The sequence below is a fragment of the Wyeomyia smithii genome, chromosome 2 (genome assembly GCF_029784165.1).
Source record: "Wyeomyia smithii strain HCP4-BCI-WySm-NY-G18 chromosome 2, ASM2978416v1, whole genome shotgun sequence".
NCBI lineage: Eukaryota > Metazoa > Arthropoda > Insecta > Diptera > Culicidae > Wyeomyia > Wyeomyia smithii.
Genome location: NC_073695.1, coordinates 122,144,201 through 122,166,454, shown reverse-complemented (window position 1 = coordinate 122,166,454; position 22,254 = coordinate 122,144,201). Strand labels below are relative to the sequence as shown.

Genomic DNA, 22,254 nt, shown 5'->3' with positions numbered 1-22,254 from the left:
TCATTACTGTCTCCTAATGAGCCAATCAGTAAATATGCTCCTCTATTGGTACACATACAATTGACGTATTCTTTAATTGCCTCTACTGTTTGTTCGTTCTAGTAATGCATGGACAAAATTACCGCACAATAATTGTTTTTATCTTTATAACCCGACTACAGCCCCCTGTGAGTTCAGAAGCACAACAAGCGCGCTAAATCAAAGCAAACGGTGTTCGTCGGGCTAGTCTTCCGCACTCTTGGAGGCACCTTCCATCATAAATAATTTAGATAGTCGCCCACAAAATTTCGTTTACGCTGCCGCAGTCACTCCTGCAGCGGGCGGGGTTTACTTCCGCGCCTTACAATTCGGAGAGTAATTAGCTTTGAGTGCGAGCGAAGAAAGCTGGAAATAAGCGCTAAATGCCACACGATATGGTGACAACATGTCAAAAACACCCCTTGATTATTTTTTTTTTGCTTCGAAATATATCGTTTGTCCGTCCGTGGGAAGTTCGTGCTCTTACGTTTCTTCAGAGTTGTGAACAATCAATCATTGCCGTTGGCATGCCACGTCCATCGTCGTTTCCAGGACGAAATAGTGATCAGAATTCCAGGCTAAAAAGGAAACTCAAAATATAACTGAAAAAAGCTTTAGAAGTAACCCGAAATGCCACTTTGAACTATTACAAAATTTTATCAGCCTACCAACAACCAACAAAATATGAAAACCACACATATTTTTTGAAGAACATAATCCTCAGCACCCAAAATTGTCGGTAATTTGCATCGCAAATTTTCACCTTGCACCACTCGCTTCAAACCGTACAATAAAATTGTAAGAATAACAGTAATCGTTCACGGCTAAAGAGTTTCATAATATCATCATAAACATAACGATGATGATAATAACTATCGCATATGCCTTTGAACCCTGGGGCTACTTTCAGAAACTTCAGCGCATTCTGTATTTGGTTGAAAAGATGCGATCACTCATCTTGGAATATTGCCAACTTTTTCAAGTTTTTGTTCCCGAGAAAACCGGCAAAAAAATTGTATCTTAATTCAAGTAGCCATGAAATATTCGTTCAATTAAATTTGAATAAAAAAGGTTTTCCGAAAGTGCTAAACAAACGCAAAGGTACGCCACAAAGAAATGAGTTTTCTTGAGAAAAGCATGGTTGTAATTATTCTTACGGGTAGATTTAAACGAAAAACGCAGCAGTTGAGCGTAAGAGTGTACATCAGGTAGTTGCCCGGACTGAATCTGGTAAAAAACATCATGAAGGCTTCAAAGCGCGCTCTAGGCCTTTACCGCCTTTTTTCGTTCGGTCAGGATCCAGTGATTCAGTAACAAACCGGTAGTATTAGTGTTCCACGCTGTAGCAAAGCCATCGAGCAAGAAATCACTTTTATGAATAAAAATACACTTTCTGCGGAGCATCGCAATGTTATCAGCTCATATCTCCACGAGATGTGGAAGTACGGCTATTATGTACTCCTACCAAAGATGTCTAGAACACATATCATTTTCTGGTCCAGTTTTACGCTGTTTTTTTTTCTCGTTGGCTCACTGTGATCGATGCGACAGCATATCACTTTGGCCCATCGAGTGACCGGCCAATGACGGCGCACAGCACAGTGCGTGTGACGATCGCTGAGGATACAGTGGATCGTCAACTTCACGCATCAAGTTAGCCTAAATGTGTGCAAGAAAAAAGAAAACGTTCGCAACAGCACCGTGGATGGGAGGAAATAAATCAGAACGACTCCAACTTACTGTCATACATTATAAATGTAAGATAAATTTGTTGAGATAAATCGATTTATTGACAATTTATTGAAATATTTTGATAACATTCAATGATAATGATATCATTTTTTGATGTGATGAAAGTTTTATAAGTATTTTTCATCTCGCATTGGGGCGATACATTAATGTTTTTCTTCATCTTTAGGTTTACGTTTATGAAAGCGCTGCGACATTATGCTCTGGATTCGCAGACAGGTTCCACAGGACAAGAGAATGATTTATCATCTGCCGTGTAGCCCCTTGCTACTTCTTCTTATTTCTCCCTACATCGTTTCACTGCTTTTGAAGACAGACCGTTTTTTTTTTGCCTACAAACTCCGCGTTATCTCTGAACTGAACATATTAACGCTTCTCAAGCTCAAACTGGTTGTATTGTGACCGTTCGGAAATTTGAATGAATTAAGTCTTGTATATTCTTGTATCGAGAATATCCTAAAGGATATTCGCTTGAAGTCTGTAGTTCGACTGTTTATCACCCGCCTAACATCTCATTTCGGAAGGATTATTGCTATTCGTAAGCTATGCATGGTCGTCAAATTTAATTAATAAGGGTCAAAAATTTCAACAATAATCGGTTCCAGCTAAATTTATCCTCTTTGGACCTCATTCAGGGAATCAACCGAAGCGTTTGCTTATATTGTAGTGCAGATTTGATCGATTAACGCTCAAAATCATTCCGAACTTCAAAAAAATGTCTGGCACCCGAATAACATGTGCCTCTGCAACTAAAAAATTTAAATAATATTTCCATAAATATTTACATAATTTTTCGCTGCCGTCGTCGTTCATAATAGTATTTTCGACTGAAACCGTACATAACAACAACAATAAATTTCGGCGAATATTATTATTACTACCATCGCACCCGGCGGCGATTTTCGCTCGCCGTCGACGTTTTCTCGAGTGGGCCATTACGGTAAGCGAATCTTGCTAACTGCGACTGAATTTATGGGCACCGATCAAAAAGCTTCTCGGTCCTGGGGCTAGTTTCGATCAATCTGCTCGCGAACCCTTTCGACTAGAAGCAAAGTAGCCAGTCCACTTACTTGCTGGGCCGCTTACCGGTCCAGTATCCTCATTCAGGCCGTCTTGTCAGTTGTTTTCTCACCTTAGCCTCTTCCGATCGCTTGCCTTGCACCCTCGTCGTGGATAAATCATAATAAATAATAAATTACATTAATTGAGATATAAATATTACTATCGACAAATGGATAATTCATCATGTTGCAGGCTCGGTTCGGCCGATCTCCCTTAGTTTGAATGGATTTCTTCTTTCGAGTGTATGCGTGTGGTATATTGCAAGTTAAATTAAAGGCGCCTCGGCTGTTTGATCCTTCCAATGAAAGAGCGCCGGACTGCTAAGAATTATTACTGGCAGGATGGGTAACACCTTTACGAAATAAACAACCCTTTAGGGCAAAGGCACGCATCTGAAATAGCAGCACTCGGAAAGTGTACCACAATAACACCTGCATTTATTGACGTATGAATAAAACAATTCAAATCTCTTATATTAGCCAAATAAACGTTTTCCACTGACTCAATTTCGTTCTGTCAGCTCACGTCTTTATTTCGATACCAACTCTTCCACCACTCGTATCTCTTTGTTATGCTACTTGTTTATAGCCTTCACAAAACAAACAATCACATATGTTCCGGTGAGTGGTCACAAGGGAGGGCGTAAAATCTGTGTGCAAAATCGATTTCCAATCTGACGAGACCGATATCTCATCCACATGTAATGACATTTTGAGCATCGTTTCCTGCTTTGCTTTCACGTCTTCGATTACGACGGAGGCTCTCTAGAGACAAATGAATAACCAAAAAAAAAATCCAACACATTTCTTTCTTTCTTGTTCGCGCATGTGGCTCTGTGAAACTGGATTTTGTACTACCGCTCGAATAACATTTTTCTATTGTGTATTAACACACTATTTTTACTTCGATACATAAGTTCTTAAACTATGAATAAAAACTGCCTTGGAACTAAGGTAAATTTGTGTTGAAAAATTCAGCAGCGAACATTGCTTTTGGCGCTTCTGGCGTGGCGCTGAACTCTGTTGTGCTAAACATAATCACGGCATTCCAACGAGAATCATACCACTTTTTGCCTCCAGTATAGTACTGGCACAGCAAATCCAAACAAGGTATGGATATAAAATCATTAAGTTAAACAATAAAACTTCTTCTACAAGGAGATCTTAACATCGTGCAATAAAGAGAAAAATGTTACTTTATAAATTATTGACATCCACTTCAACATTTTTATAACGTTATGAATTATTAATTCATGAGACGAATTCATATTTGTTTTATTCATATTTTTCAGCTCGTCTCATTCTCGAAGTTGGTTATCATCTTTCGCTTTTTTGCCATGGTATATTTCTTGCAGACACCAGTCACACTTATGCTCAATAGCCATCGATTTTGTCCAACGATTCATAAGGATCCTTCCGCACATCACTTCCATCCACCGCTAAATGTTACTTTTTTGCAGTTTATCTTACTCCATACTCCCCTCGTTCGCTCTAGCAGCATGCAACCTTAATAGGGTTGTAAAAATTACCAACGACGCGTCACGATTTAAAATTATGAATTTATAATTTCTGTTCCGTTCGTGTATAGAACAAAAATGGTCTCACAAATTTCTTCTCTACTTTTTCGAAGCGTTCCTGGAAGGCGTGATGTTTGGCCCTATTTCGAATCCCATAGCATAGACTGCTGTGACGCGTCGCAGTGCCATCTATCTTGTCCCAAACACACTCTTCCTCGGAGCATGAAACGAGAAGAAAAAATCTTGGCATTGCTTGCATTTCAAGGACTGGACTGCCTGCCTGGATGTGAAATTTATGTACTTCTTGAAAACCGTTTGAGACAACTGGCTGCCACTTATTCAATAATGCATTTGGGGAGCTCCCCGAAATATTCACAAGGGCGAACAACGTGGGGACAGGAAGAAATAGTTGGTGTGTTTCCATTGAAATCAGCCAGAGCGCCCTGGGAGCGGGCCTCACGGCGATAATATTGATGACGAGTCCCGAAAAATATGAATTTGTGATAACGAGAGGACAGGCGGCATTTGGGACAAGCGTCGTTTTGCACTCCGCGTAGCACACTGAAAGTTTGGAAGGTTCATCCCTGTTTTGAACTGAACGGAAGAGAAACCAAGAAGAAGTTCAAACAGAAACATAATAAATCATTTCGGAAATTTCAAATGCTTACTCACGGGAATTATGATTTCAAGGGAGAGTTTCATTTGAGTGAAAAGTGAAGTTTAAAAGCTTTATGTTCTTTTTAGGCTGGTCAAGCGTTGAAAGACTGATGAATTTATTGCGATTCTAAGAAAATGCTTTCACGAACCGATTGCAAGGAAATATTGAAAATCAGTACAAAGTTTATTATTACTGTTTAAAAAGTTTACAGTTATTCCTAAAACAGTTTCGGTTGAAATTCTGTTCAGAGTGCTAGTAACATTCATAGCTTAGTTGACATTCCTTCGTTTATTTATACTAACATTACTGTTTTCTTCTGTTGAACTCATTCATAGCGATTCAATTCACTTCCATTCAAGATTCAGTCACAAAAGTGAAACATTTCCCCAGGGAATTTTTACTCCATTCGATCCGTTTTTACGATATATCGTCATATTCCATCGAGTATTGCTTGCAAGTTCCAAATCGGCAGCTTGTTTGACTAATTCTCACAGGCGCTTCCGTTTACCTTGCGTTCTGCAACTTCATCACTTCTTTTCATTCCGCGTTCGATATCCTTAGAAGGTAATACGCAACAGCAGAAACAGCAGGCAACAAAAAATCAACCTTTCCACAAACTGTGAAATTATTCGCATCACACATCTTTGCACCCAATTTCTGACTTACTCAGCCAATGATGACAACCATAACGGCTTCAGCATTAAAGAATCTTGGCGCGTAACATCATCATCAGCATCCAGCAAGGTTCCGCGAACGACAAGCACAACATCATCGTCATTGTGTGTCATATGTTGCCATTCCTTCTGTGCAGCTTATGGTTAGGTATGGATTCGCGGGACATAACACGTAGAACAGACGGTAATGCGTACCATTTCGAATGTGTCGTCGCCCATTCTGGCCTGCCTCTTCCTCCTGCGACCACCACGGCGCAAGAAAACCAGCAGAGGCGAGAAACAAAAAATCTCATTAATTAATTATAATTTAAGACGAAATGAGCCATGCGAAATGGATGTGAAACCAGGCCTGTTCATCCGCAAGCCATCACCCGAGGCCCGAGGAATAAAGATGCTCTCTCGGCGCGCCACCGAGAATTAAAAATGTGACATATCAGAAATATGTTCTAATTGAATTTACTTCTTACTCTACATCTACACACCATCAGGGGAGCAGAAAGTTCCTCTTGTTCGCTGTTGATGCGGATATTGCTGAAAATCAAACCGACACAGCTCTGCAGAGCACTGCGCGAGAATTCCCGAGTGAATACCGGAAAGGCTCGATTTTGACCGTCTGATCTGACGACTGTAATGCGGGTATTTTAATGTGACGGCAAAAAAAACTGTGAACTGTAAACCGCTTTGTGAAAAAGGTGTGCTAGCGAAAAGGCCGTATTCCTGAAAGTGTGCCAACAAGTGAAATTAATTCCAACGGAGAAATTGTATGTCACTCCAAACACTTTTCAATGATGTGTATTTGTATTTTGAATCATTATATTTTTTCTCCACCAACTAATTTTGTGCAATACCATAGAATTGCTTTAACAAATATTTATCATACATTTATGAACATTGTCTCAAAAAATATTAATTGCAGCAGAGAAATTGTATTTTACTTCAAACATTTTTCAAAAACGCGGGTTAGTGATTGGAATCCTTATATTCGCCATAAATTGGGAAATTTTATGCAATGCCACAACGTTACCTCACCAATTATTTATCATGTAATAATAGAGATTATCTCGAAGAAAAAAAAACAAAAGTTATGTCTTTGACCACAACTTTTTTAAGTTTTAAAACAATAAGAGAAAAAAATTTCATGTTTAGAAAAACTCGCGCTTAGTGCATAAAATCCATCTGCTCATGTATAAAGCAACAGAATTATACTACATATAATCAGTATAATTAAAATTGGTCTTTATTCATTTTTATTTCTAGTATTGACGTAGATATACGTCTTACGGCAAAATTATGGGGAGCGAATTGGAATACCGAAAACATCGATAGCGTCCCGGAAATTGTCCAATTTCAAATGCTTATAGCTCAGCCAGTTTTCAAAGGATTCTCTTCATTCTTGCAGCAATTGATTGAAAGACTATTGTACTATCGAAAAAGTTAGGGCCTTGTTTTGAACGCAGATTTCGAAAACAGAGCCGGTATTTGGCCAATATTTTCAGAACCGGAATGAATTCCAATATTTTCAGAACCGGAATGAAATCCAGAGACTGGAGCTCAAATCCAAGCAATTCCAGGATGGTCTCTGGAAAACAGCTAAAAATGGGCGAATACTAGCCAATAATGGGTATTCCCGGAATCGAAATTATGCCCACGGACTGAAAATAAACGCCAGACGTCATTTTCAAAACGACTTCAGATATAATTTGAAGATTTAGAAGGCTAGTTCAGTTATTCAAGAAACGTTTAACATCAGGATTAACAATCATTGAAATTTACCCCTTCATAGCATCAAATAATCAACTCCAATCCCAAACATAAACACAGAACAGCCTGCCGTTATTCTTCGTTAACCTCGTGGTCGTGCCTCATACACTACCGCATCAACTGTTTCGACCTTTTATTATTTCTAAAGTTATTAGGGTATTGTTTTTTTTTTTTGTTTTTCAAAGGAGAATAAATGAGTTATTTTTAGAAAGCTTTCCACAGTATGATTTTTGTAGACTCCCATCCGTGTTCTGTAGATGGCTTTGAAGTTGATATCTATAAAATGACGAGTCAAATTGCGTGCAGCGTAATTTGAGTTTACCTAATTAATGTTGTTTCGTGAAATGAATAAAAGTCAACTAGAAAAAACGATAAATCTAAAAGACTCATAAAGTTATCAAATATTTCGTACGCACTTTCAGTATGTAACAAAAAAGATTAAAAACAAATCAGTGTCAATCTGATGAAAATTGTGAGAGATTAATCCTGCATACCGATAAAAATATTGTTCATGCCATGTTACGACAAATTTGTTTGAAAATGTGAAACATGTTTGGCTTTATGATCTAAAAAATGATTCATGATTAAAACAATAGGCACAACTGATACAATGGAGAACCAATCACGCTTCTCTAATACTGACGTTTTGTCGTAAATCGAGTAACTATCGTTAATGAAACGTAACATTTATAATCTGGAAAAAAAATCTTGCTTTGATTTTTTTAGAGCTCAGTTCAGAATGATTTGAATCTAGATTTAATTTTCAATTTCATTACGTGTTTCATATGGGTATGATATCGTTTAAAAAGACATCTTGAAAAAGAATTATCATGGAAATTTTGTAAATAGTATCACTAATACTGATAAAAAAAACCGATGGGGTATATTTTTAATTTTAATCAAGTATAGCGTTATATTTACTTATTCAGCTCTGGCGTCTTTTATCAGATAATTTCAAAGTAAAGATATGTTAAAGCAAAGATTAATAACTAAATTTTGAACAATTTTGTGTTTTCAAAAATTGTTTCAATGGCAGTATTTTTTTCCTTTTCCGACCTTTAACAACTGAGTTATTCACTGTTAGAATATAGTATTGTCTAATGTTTCTATTATTTTTTAGCTTTAAGAACAATGTTAAAAAATGTGAACACATTTACACAAAAGGCTTCACTCCCTACGACAGCGGTTTTCAACCTGGGGTACGCGAAATAAAAATCAATAATGGCGGACGAAGCAATTTTTCGTTATATTATTTAATTTGTTTTTCAATCTTGCTCTTAAAACATGGCTGTTGCAATCCAGCAAACCATAGTCTAATTTAAAACCTAAACTAGACTACATAACGCGATCTACCACTGCTCTCACCCTCTCTGCGAAAACAAACCAAGCCAGAGGGTACAATTGATTTGGAATGTGTTGCCAAGGGGTACGCGGCCAAAAAAAGGTTGAGAACCGCTGCCCTACGAGATGGGAAGATAGGTGCCCAATATGTTTTTTTTTTTGTACCCAGCATTCCCATTTATCGTACTCAGGCAATGGAATATGTTTCTGTGATCTCAGCCACACTGGTCGACAAAGCGAAAAAATGCCCTAGAGCACAATTTAAAAAAAAAGAAAGATTATAGGATTTGACCAACTCCTGTGAATTTTGTTGCCTCTAGCAAAGATAGAAGAGCGTCAAAAGGCTGTCGAGTAATTGCTCGTCGAGTTAGTCGCTTTTACGTTTACTTGCGGGAAAATTTTGCTTTCACGTAACGTTACTTTCCACACTTCCGATTTGTTAGGGGCATCAAAAATCACAGGAATGTTTAAAAAGCTATAATCTTAATTTTTTCCAGTTTGAGGTCTAGGGACCTATGTATACCAATATTATTTTTAATTTTCTCAAATTTGAGCTTAAGAACAATTATTTTCGCTTTTATCGACCAGTTGCCAACGCAGGTTTGCTCTTGAGCTCAAACTGAGTAAAAAGAAGTTTTAGCTTTTAACCGTTCCTGTGAATTTGTGTACCCTTAGCTAGGTGAGAAGTGCGTCAAGTCTTCGCAGACTCAAACGAAGTTTTCCCGTAAGCAAACACAGAAGCGACAAACTTGGTGAGCAATTACTCTGCGGCTTTCTGATGCACTTCTATTTTTGCTATGGACACCAAAATTCATAGCAATGCAAAAAGAACTATTATCTCTGTTTTTTCTAGTTTGAGTTTCAGAGCTAACCTTTGCTAACAACAAAAAAATGTCCAAGAGTTCAAACTAAAAATAAATAAGAGAGTATAGCATTTTTATCATTCCTGTGAATTCTGCTGCTCCTAGCCAAGCCGGAAGCGTGTAGTCTTCAGAGATTCAAACGAAGTTTTTCCGTAAACAAACGTAAAAGCGACGAACTCGGCGAGCAATTACTCTGTAACCTTTTGAGTAATCGAGTAATTCAACGTTATTTAAAGTCTCAATAGAAAAAATTCCAAACACTGTTATATGGGATTGGGGTAAGATTTTGCGGATATTTTCTAATAAAATGTAATAAAAATATCAGATGTTCTGACAAAAAGGGTAAAGGCACCGATGTTGGTCATAGTATGTTATGTACGAGAGATATTTGTCCTTCTTCCTTTGAAAAATATGTAATTGAATCAGTTCAACGAGGAAATCGGATGAATTCGCAAATATTCTGCACTAACATTGTGTTTAAATAATTGAACTATGTTATTTTGTTTTTCATATTTTCCCAACAAAAATCTTCTCTAGGCTCCTATTTTAGCCATATCATTTCTGAATTGGCCACTTGGGGCTCCTGTTTCGGCCAATTCGCGAAAAAGTTGAAGTCACACGAGCTTATGTTATAGTTTGACTTTATCATCTAGACATATTTTATCAGCAGAAAATCCTCGTTATTATACTAACTAAAAGGCCAGTATATCTATTAATCGAACTGAATAATAATATTATATTCACACAGTTTAAAGCAGTTTAAGCAGTTTTTCGAGTAAGAATTTTGTTTAAGTAGAGTAGAATGTTTAATAACACTGACATCACATCATTGATCTTTATTAATTTTTCGTCTGACATTGATCTATATCAATAAGCTCCCGCTCTTTGCTTTTTTCACATAGAAACTTTTTCGTATTAGGTATCAACCCCGGTAACTCGAGTGCCACTTACTATAGTCACCAAGCTAAGAGTTCGAAGAATTAGTTTTGGTAAATACAACTGAAGTTAACGTTTTGTGAATAATATGAACAAATAGAGAATGGGTTTTTTGGGAAAGAGTGAGACAGATTACCGTTCTGAGCACCTTATATCAAATACAGTGCTGTAGAAATACAATCTTTCTCATCCAAAACCAGTTTTGTGTTTTCACATATCTCATCCGATATCTTGTACCGTGCGGGACCGAAATCCGTACAGTATCGAAATCCGTACACCCTGTAGGTTTCATTCAATTACCCATAACAGAAAATTTTATATACTAACAATAATCGCTGAGTCTTATTAAACTTAATATTCCCATGATATCTGCGTTGAAAATAAATCGATAGGTTTGGAAACAAAAACATTAAAAATCAAAATCTGTTCGTGTGTTCGTCAAACGTGTTGTTTTTGTATTGCATACCTACATGATTTTTTTCAATTTTGCTTCTACAAAATAATGCTACCCAGATGTAAAAAAGTGTACAGCGGAAGTTATAGTTATGTTTTGTCAAAATTATGGAATCATTTGAAAAGAATAAGATACACAAAACAAAATAAAAATATTAAATGTGTTTTATATCTTCATTTTATTTGTTGTTTCTAAAACCATCTACAACTTCCGTTCATGAAAATATTATCAATTTGCTGATCTTTTCTGACTCCCATCAATGAAATATTTCAGGACATACCTGGACATAGTAAACGTTTATACTGGTGTAAAAACATGTACAAACAAATATTGTTCAACAGAGAGTACTTGAGATACCACAAAAAGTAGTATTGGACAGTAAAAGTTATGTGCCTCCTAGAAGATCTTAAATAAAAATCATATATTTAAATAACCGCAACAAATTAGATAAGTTAATCTGAGCAATTCCCGTTGAAACTAGGCCAATAGGTGCACAAGGTCTTTCGAACTTGATATAAATGCACATAATTGTTAGAAATAGAGAGAAATTGATAGTGCTATTTTGGTTGGATCGAATTGGTTGACCTCTCGGTCACCAAGAGGTGATATAGATTCTAGAAAAGTTGAAATTTTAGTATTATACTTGCAACTCGGATTTTTTATCATGCAAACATGTGGTCAAATAAATATGTGTGTAAGTACTTGTATATGAAAATCTTTGGATTTTGCACATAACGACTACGGTAATCAGTATTGATCTTTTCCTAACTTGTAATGGTTCTAAAGGTGTGGGTGCCCAAAACTTCTTAAATTTTATTAATATTAAGTCACGTTACTCAAACTTCCAATCAAATAAATTCGACAACCCTGTTCATATGTCATGATACGTTAGCGAAACGAAACCCAACTAAGAAGAAAGTAAGAAAGAATTCGAATTAACATCACACGCCCTTTTCTTCAGGCATTCAATCACTATGATTTTCGAAGGACAAATCCATCAACAAACAAGTGTTCGCTGCTGATGCCATCCCGAAGCCGGTCGGTTTGGAAACGTAAAATCTCGTTAAAATCACGTTCGAATCGATTTAATTAATATAAAATTAATTTATCAATTGATAAACACTTATATTGACCGAGACGCAACGGCACTTAAACCTCGATGGAATCACAACGGGGGTTACCTCCCGCCGCGGTGATCTTATCCAATCCTCGAATATCGAGAGCCCATGATTAGCACCCCGAAATGTTCGAATATTCATTGTACGCACAGTGCCTAATCAAATCATAATAAATAATCAAAATAATAACGAAAGGTGGGAGCAAGCGCATCGAGGACCATTCTGTTATTCGATTGTTGGAAGCTTATTCGTGTGGAACGGAAGGTTCGCAGCGTGTGCGATGCGAGAAGACGACGCAAGGAGCTGGAAGTAACATGATGCGAAAAATATGTGCGACCAGTAAAAACAGGCGGTGACGATGGTGACGACGAAGATCGGAGCAATGCAGAAACCTTGTCTGGCGACAGAAGACGTGCGGATGCCGGAGTTTGGAATATCCCAGTATAGCGACGGGGTGCCTCTGTTCGCGTTTTCAATGCCGGCAGTGTGAGTATGAATGTGATGTGACTTGCAATGTATTGGAACTAGATGCAACAGTCAGCCAAAAAAATAAAAATAATGATCAACACAAAACCAACAGCAGCAGCTGAAAATCTTTAGCTAAGAATTGATTTTCTTGTTTTGCTCTGCTCTATACGTTTAGCATTTCTAATAACGAACGAATAGTTATAGCTATGCTAGACTGTTTCATGGAAATGTTGCTTTAACATCAACAGGTTTTGCGATGGATGCTTATAAACGTACCCGTTATTTCCAGGATGTGTATAATTTGGTTTCACCGTGATTTGGCGCACAATATACTTTCTCGAATTCTAACAATCAAAGCATCCGGTAACTGACCATATTTGGTGGTGCGAAATGCATTTTTGAATAAACATGTTACATGTTTTGCTGCTTCTGCGAATCGGTATTTGAAGTGTGCGAAAAGTGTGATGTTTCAGCTAAAAATTATTTATTTGCACCTTCTCTCATCCAGCCCTCACTGGTGATGGTAATGAATATTTTTGGAAATATCTTTCAGTTGCAGTGGCGAACCAATATTGACTTACAGTCTCAATGACCTCGAAAATTGGTCGTTCGGTAGGGTGCTCGAGAAAAACATCCAAAAGAAGACACTTTGGGTTGTTCGTGTCTACGCCAGTATAAAGTGTTTTAAAATATGATACTATGTTTATATTTAGCATTTAAATTTACTTTTACGTATAATATTAAACACTCTCATTGATTTATGATTTGTATACAACACCATTTAATTGACAATTTCTGCACTGCAACTGCAAACGAAATAGAAATTCGTCGGGACAGGACAACATCTATCGATATCCCTGAAAAATTTAGATTCAGATAGCTGTGCAATGACAAAAAAACCAGCACAACTCAATACACCATTCTTAACATCTTAAGGCCTAGATTGTTACATAAGAATGGATATATGGATTGTCAATGGTGAAATCATTTAGCAAATTTAAGTCAACATCTATGTTTGATTTAGTTCCGCAGATATATTGGTAAAATATAATCAGCTACCTTGCATTGCATACAGATTACTAAAACTTTGCGTTGGAAAAATAACTAGTTCGTTTAACCTTATAACAACATGAATATGAGTGATATTGATTTTTCAACTGCGAAAAACATGAGTAAACGAAAAGTTCAACAAGCTTTGTATTAGACACTGCTAAGCAAACAATATTAAAAATCGAAGATCATTAATTATTATAAAATTCACCAATTTTGAAATATTCAAAAATAATAGAGAAACACCGCTATTGCAACTTTAAGTGCCACGAACTAACAGTTGTGAGTGCATCTAAACTTACCTGACTTGCCGACGGATATGTGTAACCAAATTGAGCATACGCAGCCATATTATCTAGTGTCGTCCTGTGAGAAGGTGTGTGCCTGCGCGCTCTCGCAAACACACCTGGCGGTATACGTTACTCTTTCCGGTTGGAACTTTGCACTAAACGTATCAACGAACCCGATACAAAACCAAACAGAAAAAACTGCCAATCACTAGTCAGATTTCCCGTATGTGCGTATACGAACGGGTTTCTACTATTTTGTGCTCCTTCAAATCAAATTAAAAAATTGGCTAATGATTTACTGTAACAATAGAACAGAACAACACAATGAAAGTAAACAACTTGGCGGGCTCCAAAGGGGTTCACATACGCGCTAGCATTATTGCGACAGATTCTTGATAACATTGAACTATCCTTCCGTTACGCACCGCTACAACTACCTCGGCTACTCGTTGGGGAGAGGCTAGAAGATCTTCCCGAAGGGAACAGCATGATTGCCGCGTGTCCTGTTCGTCGTCGTACAATCAAGATTACACGACTTTCTATGCAAGTGCTGCCACAATTACCAGATGGGTTTACAAAGAAAATCATAACAGTAAGCTTTTCACTAAATCGGCTCGAGGCACTTGCACTCTGCTGTCATCGTACAATAGTCTTTCTCTTAATCTTTTTTGGTAGTTCAGTTATTCATTCCACACACAAAAACAATGTTGGTAGAAAAATTGAAAATGTTTTATTACAACATCAATAATAATTGTCTTTTATGTTCACACAACACAGTGTTACTTGTTCATGTTTTTCATCCACTCGGAGCACAACAAAAAATGGGCTGTTCTGCAGCTCTATGTACACTTGGCAGCACGTGAAACACAACAAACAGTAAAGAAAATTTGGGAAAACAAACAAAAACTGTAAATAACTGAAAAATATTGGCACACTCCGAGCAGCTACTTTCCACTGGATTCAGTGCCAAAGCCGCAAGTATCTGAGAGTTTCCAGTTTTCACGAGCCCGATACTAGTAATCCACTGAGCACACACACGCCGCAGGAAGAAGAACAAGAACAAAACACAACTCGTGTGCAGTCGCTTTGCTCACACTACTCGTGGCTTACACTGATTTTTTTATACTATTTCCACCCACTCTTCCACACCGCGTGGACTCTCGCACACCTCATCGGCACATAGGTTTTTCACTGCCGTCGTCGCCGTCCATCGTATGACACACGCGCGACGCTTTTCTCAGCTGCCAGCGCTTCGAGAGCGGAAAAACCAAAACAATTCCGTTGCTGTGCGAGCGCGCGACGACGAAAATCGAGCAGGTGAAAAAATCTCGCTTCCTCTGCGTAGCAACGATGCGCACTTGTTCACGTTTTAGCAGTAACTGAATTACAATATCGAAAAACTGGTCTCGGTCTGGTTCTACACGGTCTGGAGGTAGCGCTATACAAAACCAGTTCGACAATTGAAGATAATGGCTAAGGGGCGTCGACAGCGAACCAATCGTATCGCTGTACATAGCACTGGGGCACGCCTTTTTATGATAAATTGTACAAAACGGGACAAAGCACGGTGAAAGACAAACGGAAACCGTGGGCAAAGAAGAGCAAAGAGAAAAAATATCTAGTAAGCTCCGCCTTTTTTCGAACTCAAGGTGGGGAAATGTTTGGTGCTCTCTTCTTCTCTCGCACGCGCACTAACGGATTTTCCTCAGTATTAACTGTGCTCGTATTATTGGTGCCTGTGTCGCTTAGTGAAAACTATTTAGACTTTTCTACCGAATTCACATGGCTTTAGTACGACTCTGAGTAAAAGAATTAAAATCAGGGAGCATGCTCTAATTTTCTTTCGTTCCACCGTTATAAAGCCCACCCCATGCAAGGGAGAAAATCGTCCTTCCGAATCTGATTATTACTCTTTCGAAAATGGTTTTCTTCTTTTACGAAGGTACAACAGACGAGAACTTGCTCTTGCAGTACAGTCTAATGATTCCGATTGCATTCCGATCTCGGGCTACAAAAGGACCACTGGAGTGATTGCTGATTACGTGATAGCCGGAAGGATGAATGTTTCCTCCATTGGAAGCACCAAGTCCGAACCATGCAGAGCTCTCTCGGAAATTGGCGTGTGTACGAGTATATGCGGGGAACGAACCGAAACGATACACAACAGAACCTTCGGTTGTGCTTCACTCCCGTCCGTACTACTGGATAGCATCCTTGCGATAGACTTGTAAGGATTTGTCAGAAACGAAGACTATTGTTGAATTTATCCTGGTCGTCTCATCTCACACTATCGGTCGTTTAGGCGAGAGCTATTTTTTGTAGCGGCTTTGGCCGCCTGCTCAGGTCCTTATGTTTGCACCATTGTTGTCAACGACAAGCGCTCTCGTTATCAAACAACTCGAGTAAAGCGTGCAAAAGAGAAAGCAAGCGCACCCGCTGTACGAATTGGAACAGGATACACTAACTCGAAAAGGAGAAAATCTAGCGGAACGACATTTTTTTAAATTGAACATGTGTACATTTATCCTATTTGTATCCCCTTTTCTCATTCCTTGTTTGTTCGAATTGTGTGTCTTTCAGGGCTTTTTTTCTACATCTTTTACTTCGACGGATAGATTTTTCTTCCTTGGGGATCTATTGGAAATGTGGTTTACGACGTGTACTATTGCTGTTTGGTAGATTGTTATTTCGGCATTTTTGATAGATTTATTGCTAGTGCAGACAGTCGATTCAATTTGGTTGGCTGGTAACTCGAAGTCGGTTTGAAAATGGTGTCTCAGCAACGTAATACCAAACCGTTAAAACTAAATTCATTTAAATACATACTGCCGTTCTACGCATAGTTGCCCCATGTTACTTTTGGTCGATTTTCGTTTTTTATCACCAATGAGTCTATTTTCTTGTATAATTTTAAAAAACTTCCAAAAATAACATTGTTTGTTCCGAAAGTCTTGAAAAACCATACCAAATCTGTTTGTCCCATCGATGATTTTCTACACATATTTGTCTCACTAGATTTTTTGTATTCTAATCGATCCCACTAATCACTAATTCCCATATTTACAACTTGGGAAGTGAAACAGAGCAATAAAAACTTCTCCTTACAACGTTTGGCTACATTACGGGTGTCAGAAATTCGGTACCGAAAATCACTTTGCTTGACTATTTAAATGCGGTACGTCCATATCTTTGTTCGGAAAACCTAAACCTTATGTGCTGGTTTGTAAACTGAATTCCTTTCCTTTTCGAGCATAAGAAGATAAACGCATGAGATTCATACTAATTGAAAGTTATAAGAACTGTCTTTTGTGTGTAGCCAAAATGGTGATAGCCTAACAACGTTCAAATATGGGCAATTTGAAAAAACAATCCCCCTTTGTAATTATAAGTCATCTGATATTTATTCAATTAACTAAACTTTCATCTCGACTATCATCAACTGCTTATAAAAACAACACTATTAGCGTGATTATTTTCGTGAAAAGTTAAACAGCCTTGTATCCCCAAACCGAAATTTGTATTTGAAATCATCGAATGCACGAGATGAGACTGATATGCGTAGAAATTACCTTTCGGAAGGCAAATTTCTCGGCATTATTGTCCCAGTGGGTATTTTTATGGAAAAGAGTGTTAAACCGCAAAAAATTCAACTAGATTTATTGAAAACAGTCTATTACAAGGATAAACTGCTTAAAAACCCATGACTGCATTTGTCACATTGGCGCAATGCGTAAAAGTATTGTAAAATTTTAACATCGTTCTTCTCGTTTGCATGATTTAGAACATGGGACAAATATGCGTAGAACGGCAGCATAGTTCTTTAAAGGACAGTGACTAACTTTTATAAGATGAACAAATAGTCCAGAGAGCATTGCAACTATTGGTTGATGAAACCACAAAGACTTTATAACTTCTTGTTAGCATGTTGGTATTTGCTTAGATATAAAAAAATGTTAGATAAACCAATTAAAGGCTTGTTCTACTTAAGCATTTAAGTGCATCAATCGGTGACAACATTTCTGACATTCTTAACAATTTTGACATTTCTGACATTCTTAACAATTTTGACATTGTTACCATTTTGACTTTTCTGGTGTTTTTGATTGTTTTTTCAATTTCCAAAATTTTTTGATATTACACTCATACATCAGTATGAGTATGAGATTACAGTTCAAATCATAGTAGTTCCACAACACAAACCATATGTACGCTTGGACAACTATGCTTTGAACGGCAGCTCGGTATAAGACAACTTAATTTTTTTTTTCGTTTCGTTATATCGAGTTACGTTTGTTTTGACCTAACAGTATATATAAACCTGTCTTATGACCCTTAAGACAATTTTCGTAGACAGCTATGACTATTCACAAAACATTGAAAATGAAATGTCAATTTTTCCTCGTTTTACGGTTTTTATTGGTTTCAATACTTACTGAAAACAATTTTTCGGAACATTATACACCCCAAAAAATAATTGTTGTACTTTAATTTTAAGATATTTAAAAAAGCTACGTTATATCGAAGTAAAAGTTACTATGACTGTATTGACATTTTTGATATTTTTATCATTTATGGCATATCTAACATTTTTGACATTTTGGTTTGGTTGTCCAAGCTCTTAGCTGTAATCTAAGAGAAGGGTGGTATCTTGACTCCTGTTCGCTCCAGGTTTTTTTGCTTCCTGCGTGATTGGCTGGTTGCGAGCTTGTGAAAATATTTGAAACTGGTTCAGCTTGCCATGTTGCGATATAGCTGGTGTTTGATCTAATATTTTGCATAAGTAATAATTAGAAAGTGAACCATTACTGCCACAATATTATAAAGGTATGGGCATAGAAAATCTACAAAGAAATCAAATGAAGTATTAAATTTGGCATTTGAACGTCGCTTTAAACCAGAGAAAACAAGAGAACCTGTTGCATTATTCTCGCATATGAGTATTTGAAGAATTATTGTATTTTTTCAACTGGATGGATGATTTGTATAAAAACATAGACTTTTCTTGATAAACGTGCAATTTACTCTCAATTTGGCAACAGAAATTGAAGGAACTTATTTTCGTTTGCGAAAATTCATATTTGTTTTGTTTGGATTAAATTCTAGAGAGAAAAATAAAAGTATATGACAGTAGCAATTATACCGCTGCTCGAAATTTTGTTGGATTTCGCCATTTGGCCACCCTTCTCTAAGGTTTAATTCGAATTTCTGGGTGCCTGACCGCCGTGATATAAAAGCACGTAAAAGTTGGGTGGTGCGAAACCACATCAATTGTGTGAAATTTGCGCAACTTTTGACTAGGTTTGAAACCGGCGAAACGAATGTGTGTTGCCCATAACGTAATTGATGGTCTAGTGCAACGGTTTTCAGCGGTTTGTTTGATTGCCTCAACCATATTCAGGAGCAATACTGAAAAATAAATGAAGTATTAGGAGTCGTGCACAAATTACGTAACGCATGAAGGGTAATTTTTTTAGATGGCCCTACTTGTTTTTTATCGAAAAAACTTTAAACTCGTATTTTTTCTTTGGTTCTTAGGGCACTCCATTATGAATTAGGGTGGTCCAAAAATCAACATATTTCAATTTATTTTATTTTGAAAAATATGTAACTTCTATGCCGTTTGACCAATTCTAGACTCCCTATGTCTTCCAAGGGAAAATATGAGATCGTGTATGATTTATTTTAACGGGATTGGAGAGATTAAAGACGGTTTTTTTCTCATCTTCAATTTTTTCCTCTTTTCATACATCTTGTAGTACTGAAAGCGGTTTACAAGTTTAGATAAAAAAGGTTGAGATTACTGAGAACTTCATGTATAAGTACTCACCAGTCAATCATTTTGTTTAAATCTGAAAACTAAATATTTTGCAACTGACCATCTTACGTCTCCATAGTTTTTATTTTTCAAAATATCTCCCTTTGAGCAACGATGTGCAAAACAAGACCCAACAATCTGAAAAGTACAACAAATTCCCTATAGACTGTTGGTTATCCGATTGTTCCGAACCGATGTTTTTTTGGCTTCCCTGTAAAATGTTTTACCTCGATTGAGAGATTGGCTGTAATTCTGGCAAGTCCTGAAAATTAACCAAAAAGTACACAAATTTCCGTTCAGAATGAAACTTACTGAATCAAAATCGGATCAAACCTAGGTATTAGAAGGTATTAGAAGTTAAACTAAAAATTGTGATTTTCAAAAATAAAAATCATCGAAATTATATATAGCAACTTTCAAAGTGCTACCAAAAATCGATATCTCAACATATTGTCATAAAACTTCCGGAAAAAGGTTATTCACAATTTGGGAAACTTCGGAGAAATGCAAAACATCAAACATGTTGACAATAAAAATTGAGGTTTTTTCCGGCTTTTAACCATTGCGGCGAGTTCCTGCTTATGTATGAATAAAGGGGACATAGATCAACCTAATCATGTGCTCCTGCAGAAACACATACATGCGTGTGGCCGTAGTATATTTTATTACTTTCTGGTTATTACTATTTGTGTCTAATGCGCGGTCATAAGACACAAAAAGTAAAAGTTTGTGTTGGATGTACATATCTATTTAAATTGATTATGTCAGCTTTAGTCAGTATCTTTCAAATAATGTATAAAATTGTTTTGTTCCTTATAAATTTATTTCAACGATCTTATATATGAATATGAAGTTCCCTTAAGCAGCTGTTCTTATTAATATTATTTCCCTTCGTGCATCCGTGCATCCGTGCACCCTTCAATATGGGTTTTGAAAACCGGGTTATCACCCAGAGGCCAGAATCCAACCTCAAACACCTTTTTAAATCCAGATGACTACTTCTGGTTGGTTGGTTAATATCCAAAATCTTTATTGAGACCCGGCAAAAAGATTTAAGTGTGTACACTAGGGTGGCAGCGAAAATGGTCATGTCACCGACCACGTACATTTTGTTTATTGACCTAAAAAAATTATCTGTGTAAAATTTCAGCTCAATCACAAAAAGTAAATCTCGAATGGACATCCCTAATACAAAAACGTATTCATAATGCCTAATAAACATCAAAATGAATCGACAATCCACATGTGAATCATTTTAATGTTCATGAGGCATCTTAAACATGATTTTCTGTTAGGAATGTTCATTTTCGAGGGTCAAAACACTGAAACTTTAAACGCTTTGAGGCACCCCTAAATCATGTCTGATTAAGCTGAAATTTTGCACAGGTTATTATTTTGGGCAAATAAACAAAATGTACTGGTCGGTTTTTCAAATTAATTGTTTCCATACATCGCATTGCCACCCTAGTGTACACTACATTGGCAATTTTTTATATGGCCGTTTTTGAAACTATCGATCTTAATGAGCGCCGGGCTAGAAAAGTTTTTTTGACTTCTACAATTAACCACGAACTTTAAAAATTGATCGGAGTTTATTCAATGAACCCACAAAACGCTCATACTTTAAAAAATTGTACTTTTTTCTATTTTTAACATATATTCTCGATAAATATATTCAAATACGATTAAACTTTTTTCAAAAAAATATGTTTTTAACCTTATTTAAGTTTAAAATGATCTATAACTTTTGGTGTTTGTTAAAAAGTGCGGATTTTGAATGAGATGAATATTTTTCGGAATAAATCAACAACGTGCAATATAAACTGTAGTTCGTCTCCATTATGCATTGAAATACGGTTATAATCTATCATCAATTAAACACCGCACTCTGTGGCGTCGTTTACATCGAATAATTTTTGACAAAAGTTTGCTATTCCACATTATTTTTCTATTCGGCTTGGTCACGGTCAAAAAAAACAACTTCGAGTTCAAAACTAGAAAAGAAAGCATGGGTTTTGTATGATGGGATAAACCACATAATACCAACCACATACCACTGTACAGGATTTGAATACCGACAAAAGCTACTGAAGGATCCTTCGCTTTCAATCGCCTGATCATTTTTCGTTTAATTGCAAGCGGGACATCTAGGTCTAAAGAGCCAATCCAGCTTGTTCTGGGTTTGAATACCACAAGTGTTTCTACATCACTTCAATTACAGCGTCTGAAACGACTTTATCAATCTCAGCATATGCGATTGAATCGCGTAGAAAATTCATAAGGGGCCATGCCACACCACGTGGACAGATTTTTAACGATTATTAAAAAAATGATTTTAAAATTAACCTTAATCTGATTTTACACCTATCTTACAGACTATAAAGTGAGCTAATCGTTGTAATTGAGGATTGCAACGACTTTTGTCGGAACTTATTGATAATTTGGTTTGACATATTTTCTAATGTTTCCACATTAGTAAGC

General features: G+C 36.9%; 1 protein-coding gene across 4 annotated transcripts in view; it reads right to left on the bottom strand.

Annotated features, from left to right (window-relative positions):
* LOC129722420 (homeobox protein araucan) overlaps positions 1-22,254 on the bottom strand; it is a 173,472-nt gene that overhangs the window by 70,125 nt on the left and 81,093 nt on the right. Inside the window, exons 1-2 of one of the 4 annotated variants that reach the window (XM_055675852.1) lie at positions 14,326-15,321; positions 13,971-14,256 (exon numbers count right to left, since the gene is read on the bottom strand). The exons of 1 other annotated variant lie outside the window; for it this stretch is intronic. In XM_055675852.1, the coding sequence (XP_055531827.1) occupies positions 13,971-14,018 (48 nt within the window). In that variant the 5' untranslated portion in view covers positions 14,019-14,256; positions 14,326-15,321. Of the gene's footprint in view, positions 1-13,970; positions 15,322-22,254 lie in introns of those variants that run through there. 2 more of the 4 variants (XM_055675853.1, XM_055675851.1) reach the window with 2 other exon arrangements.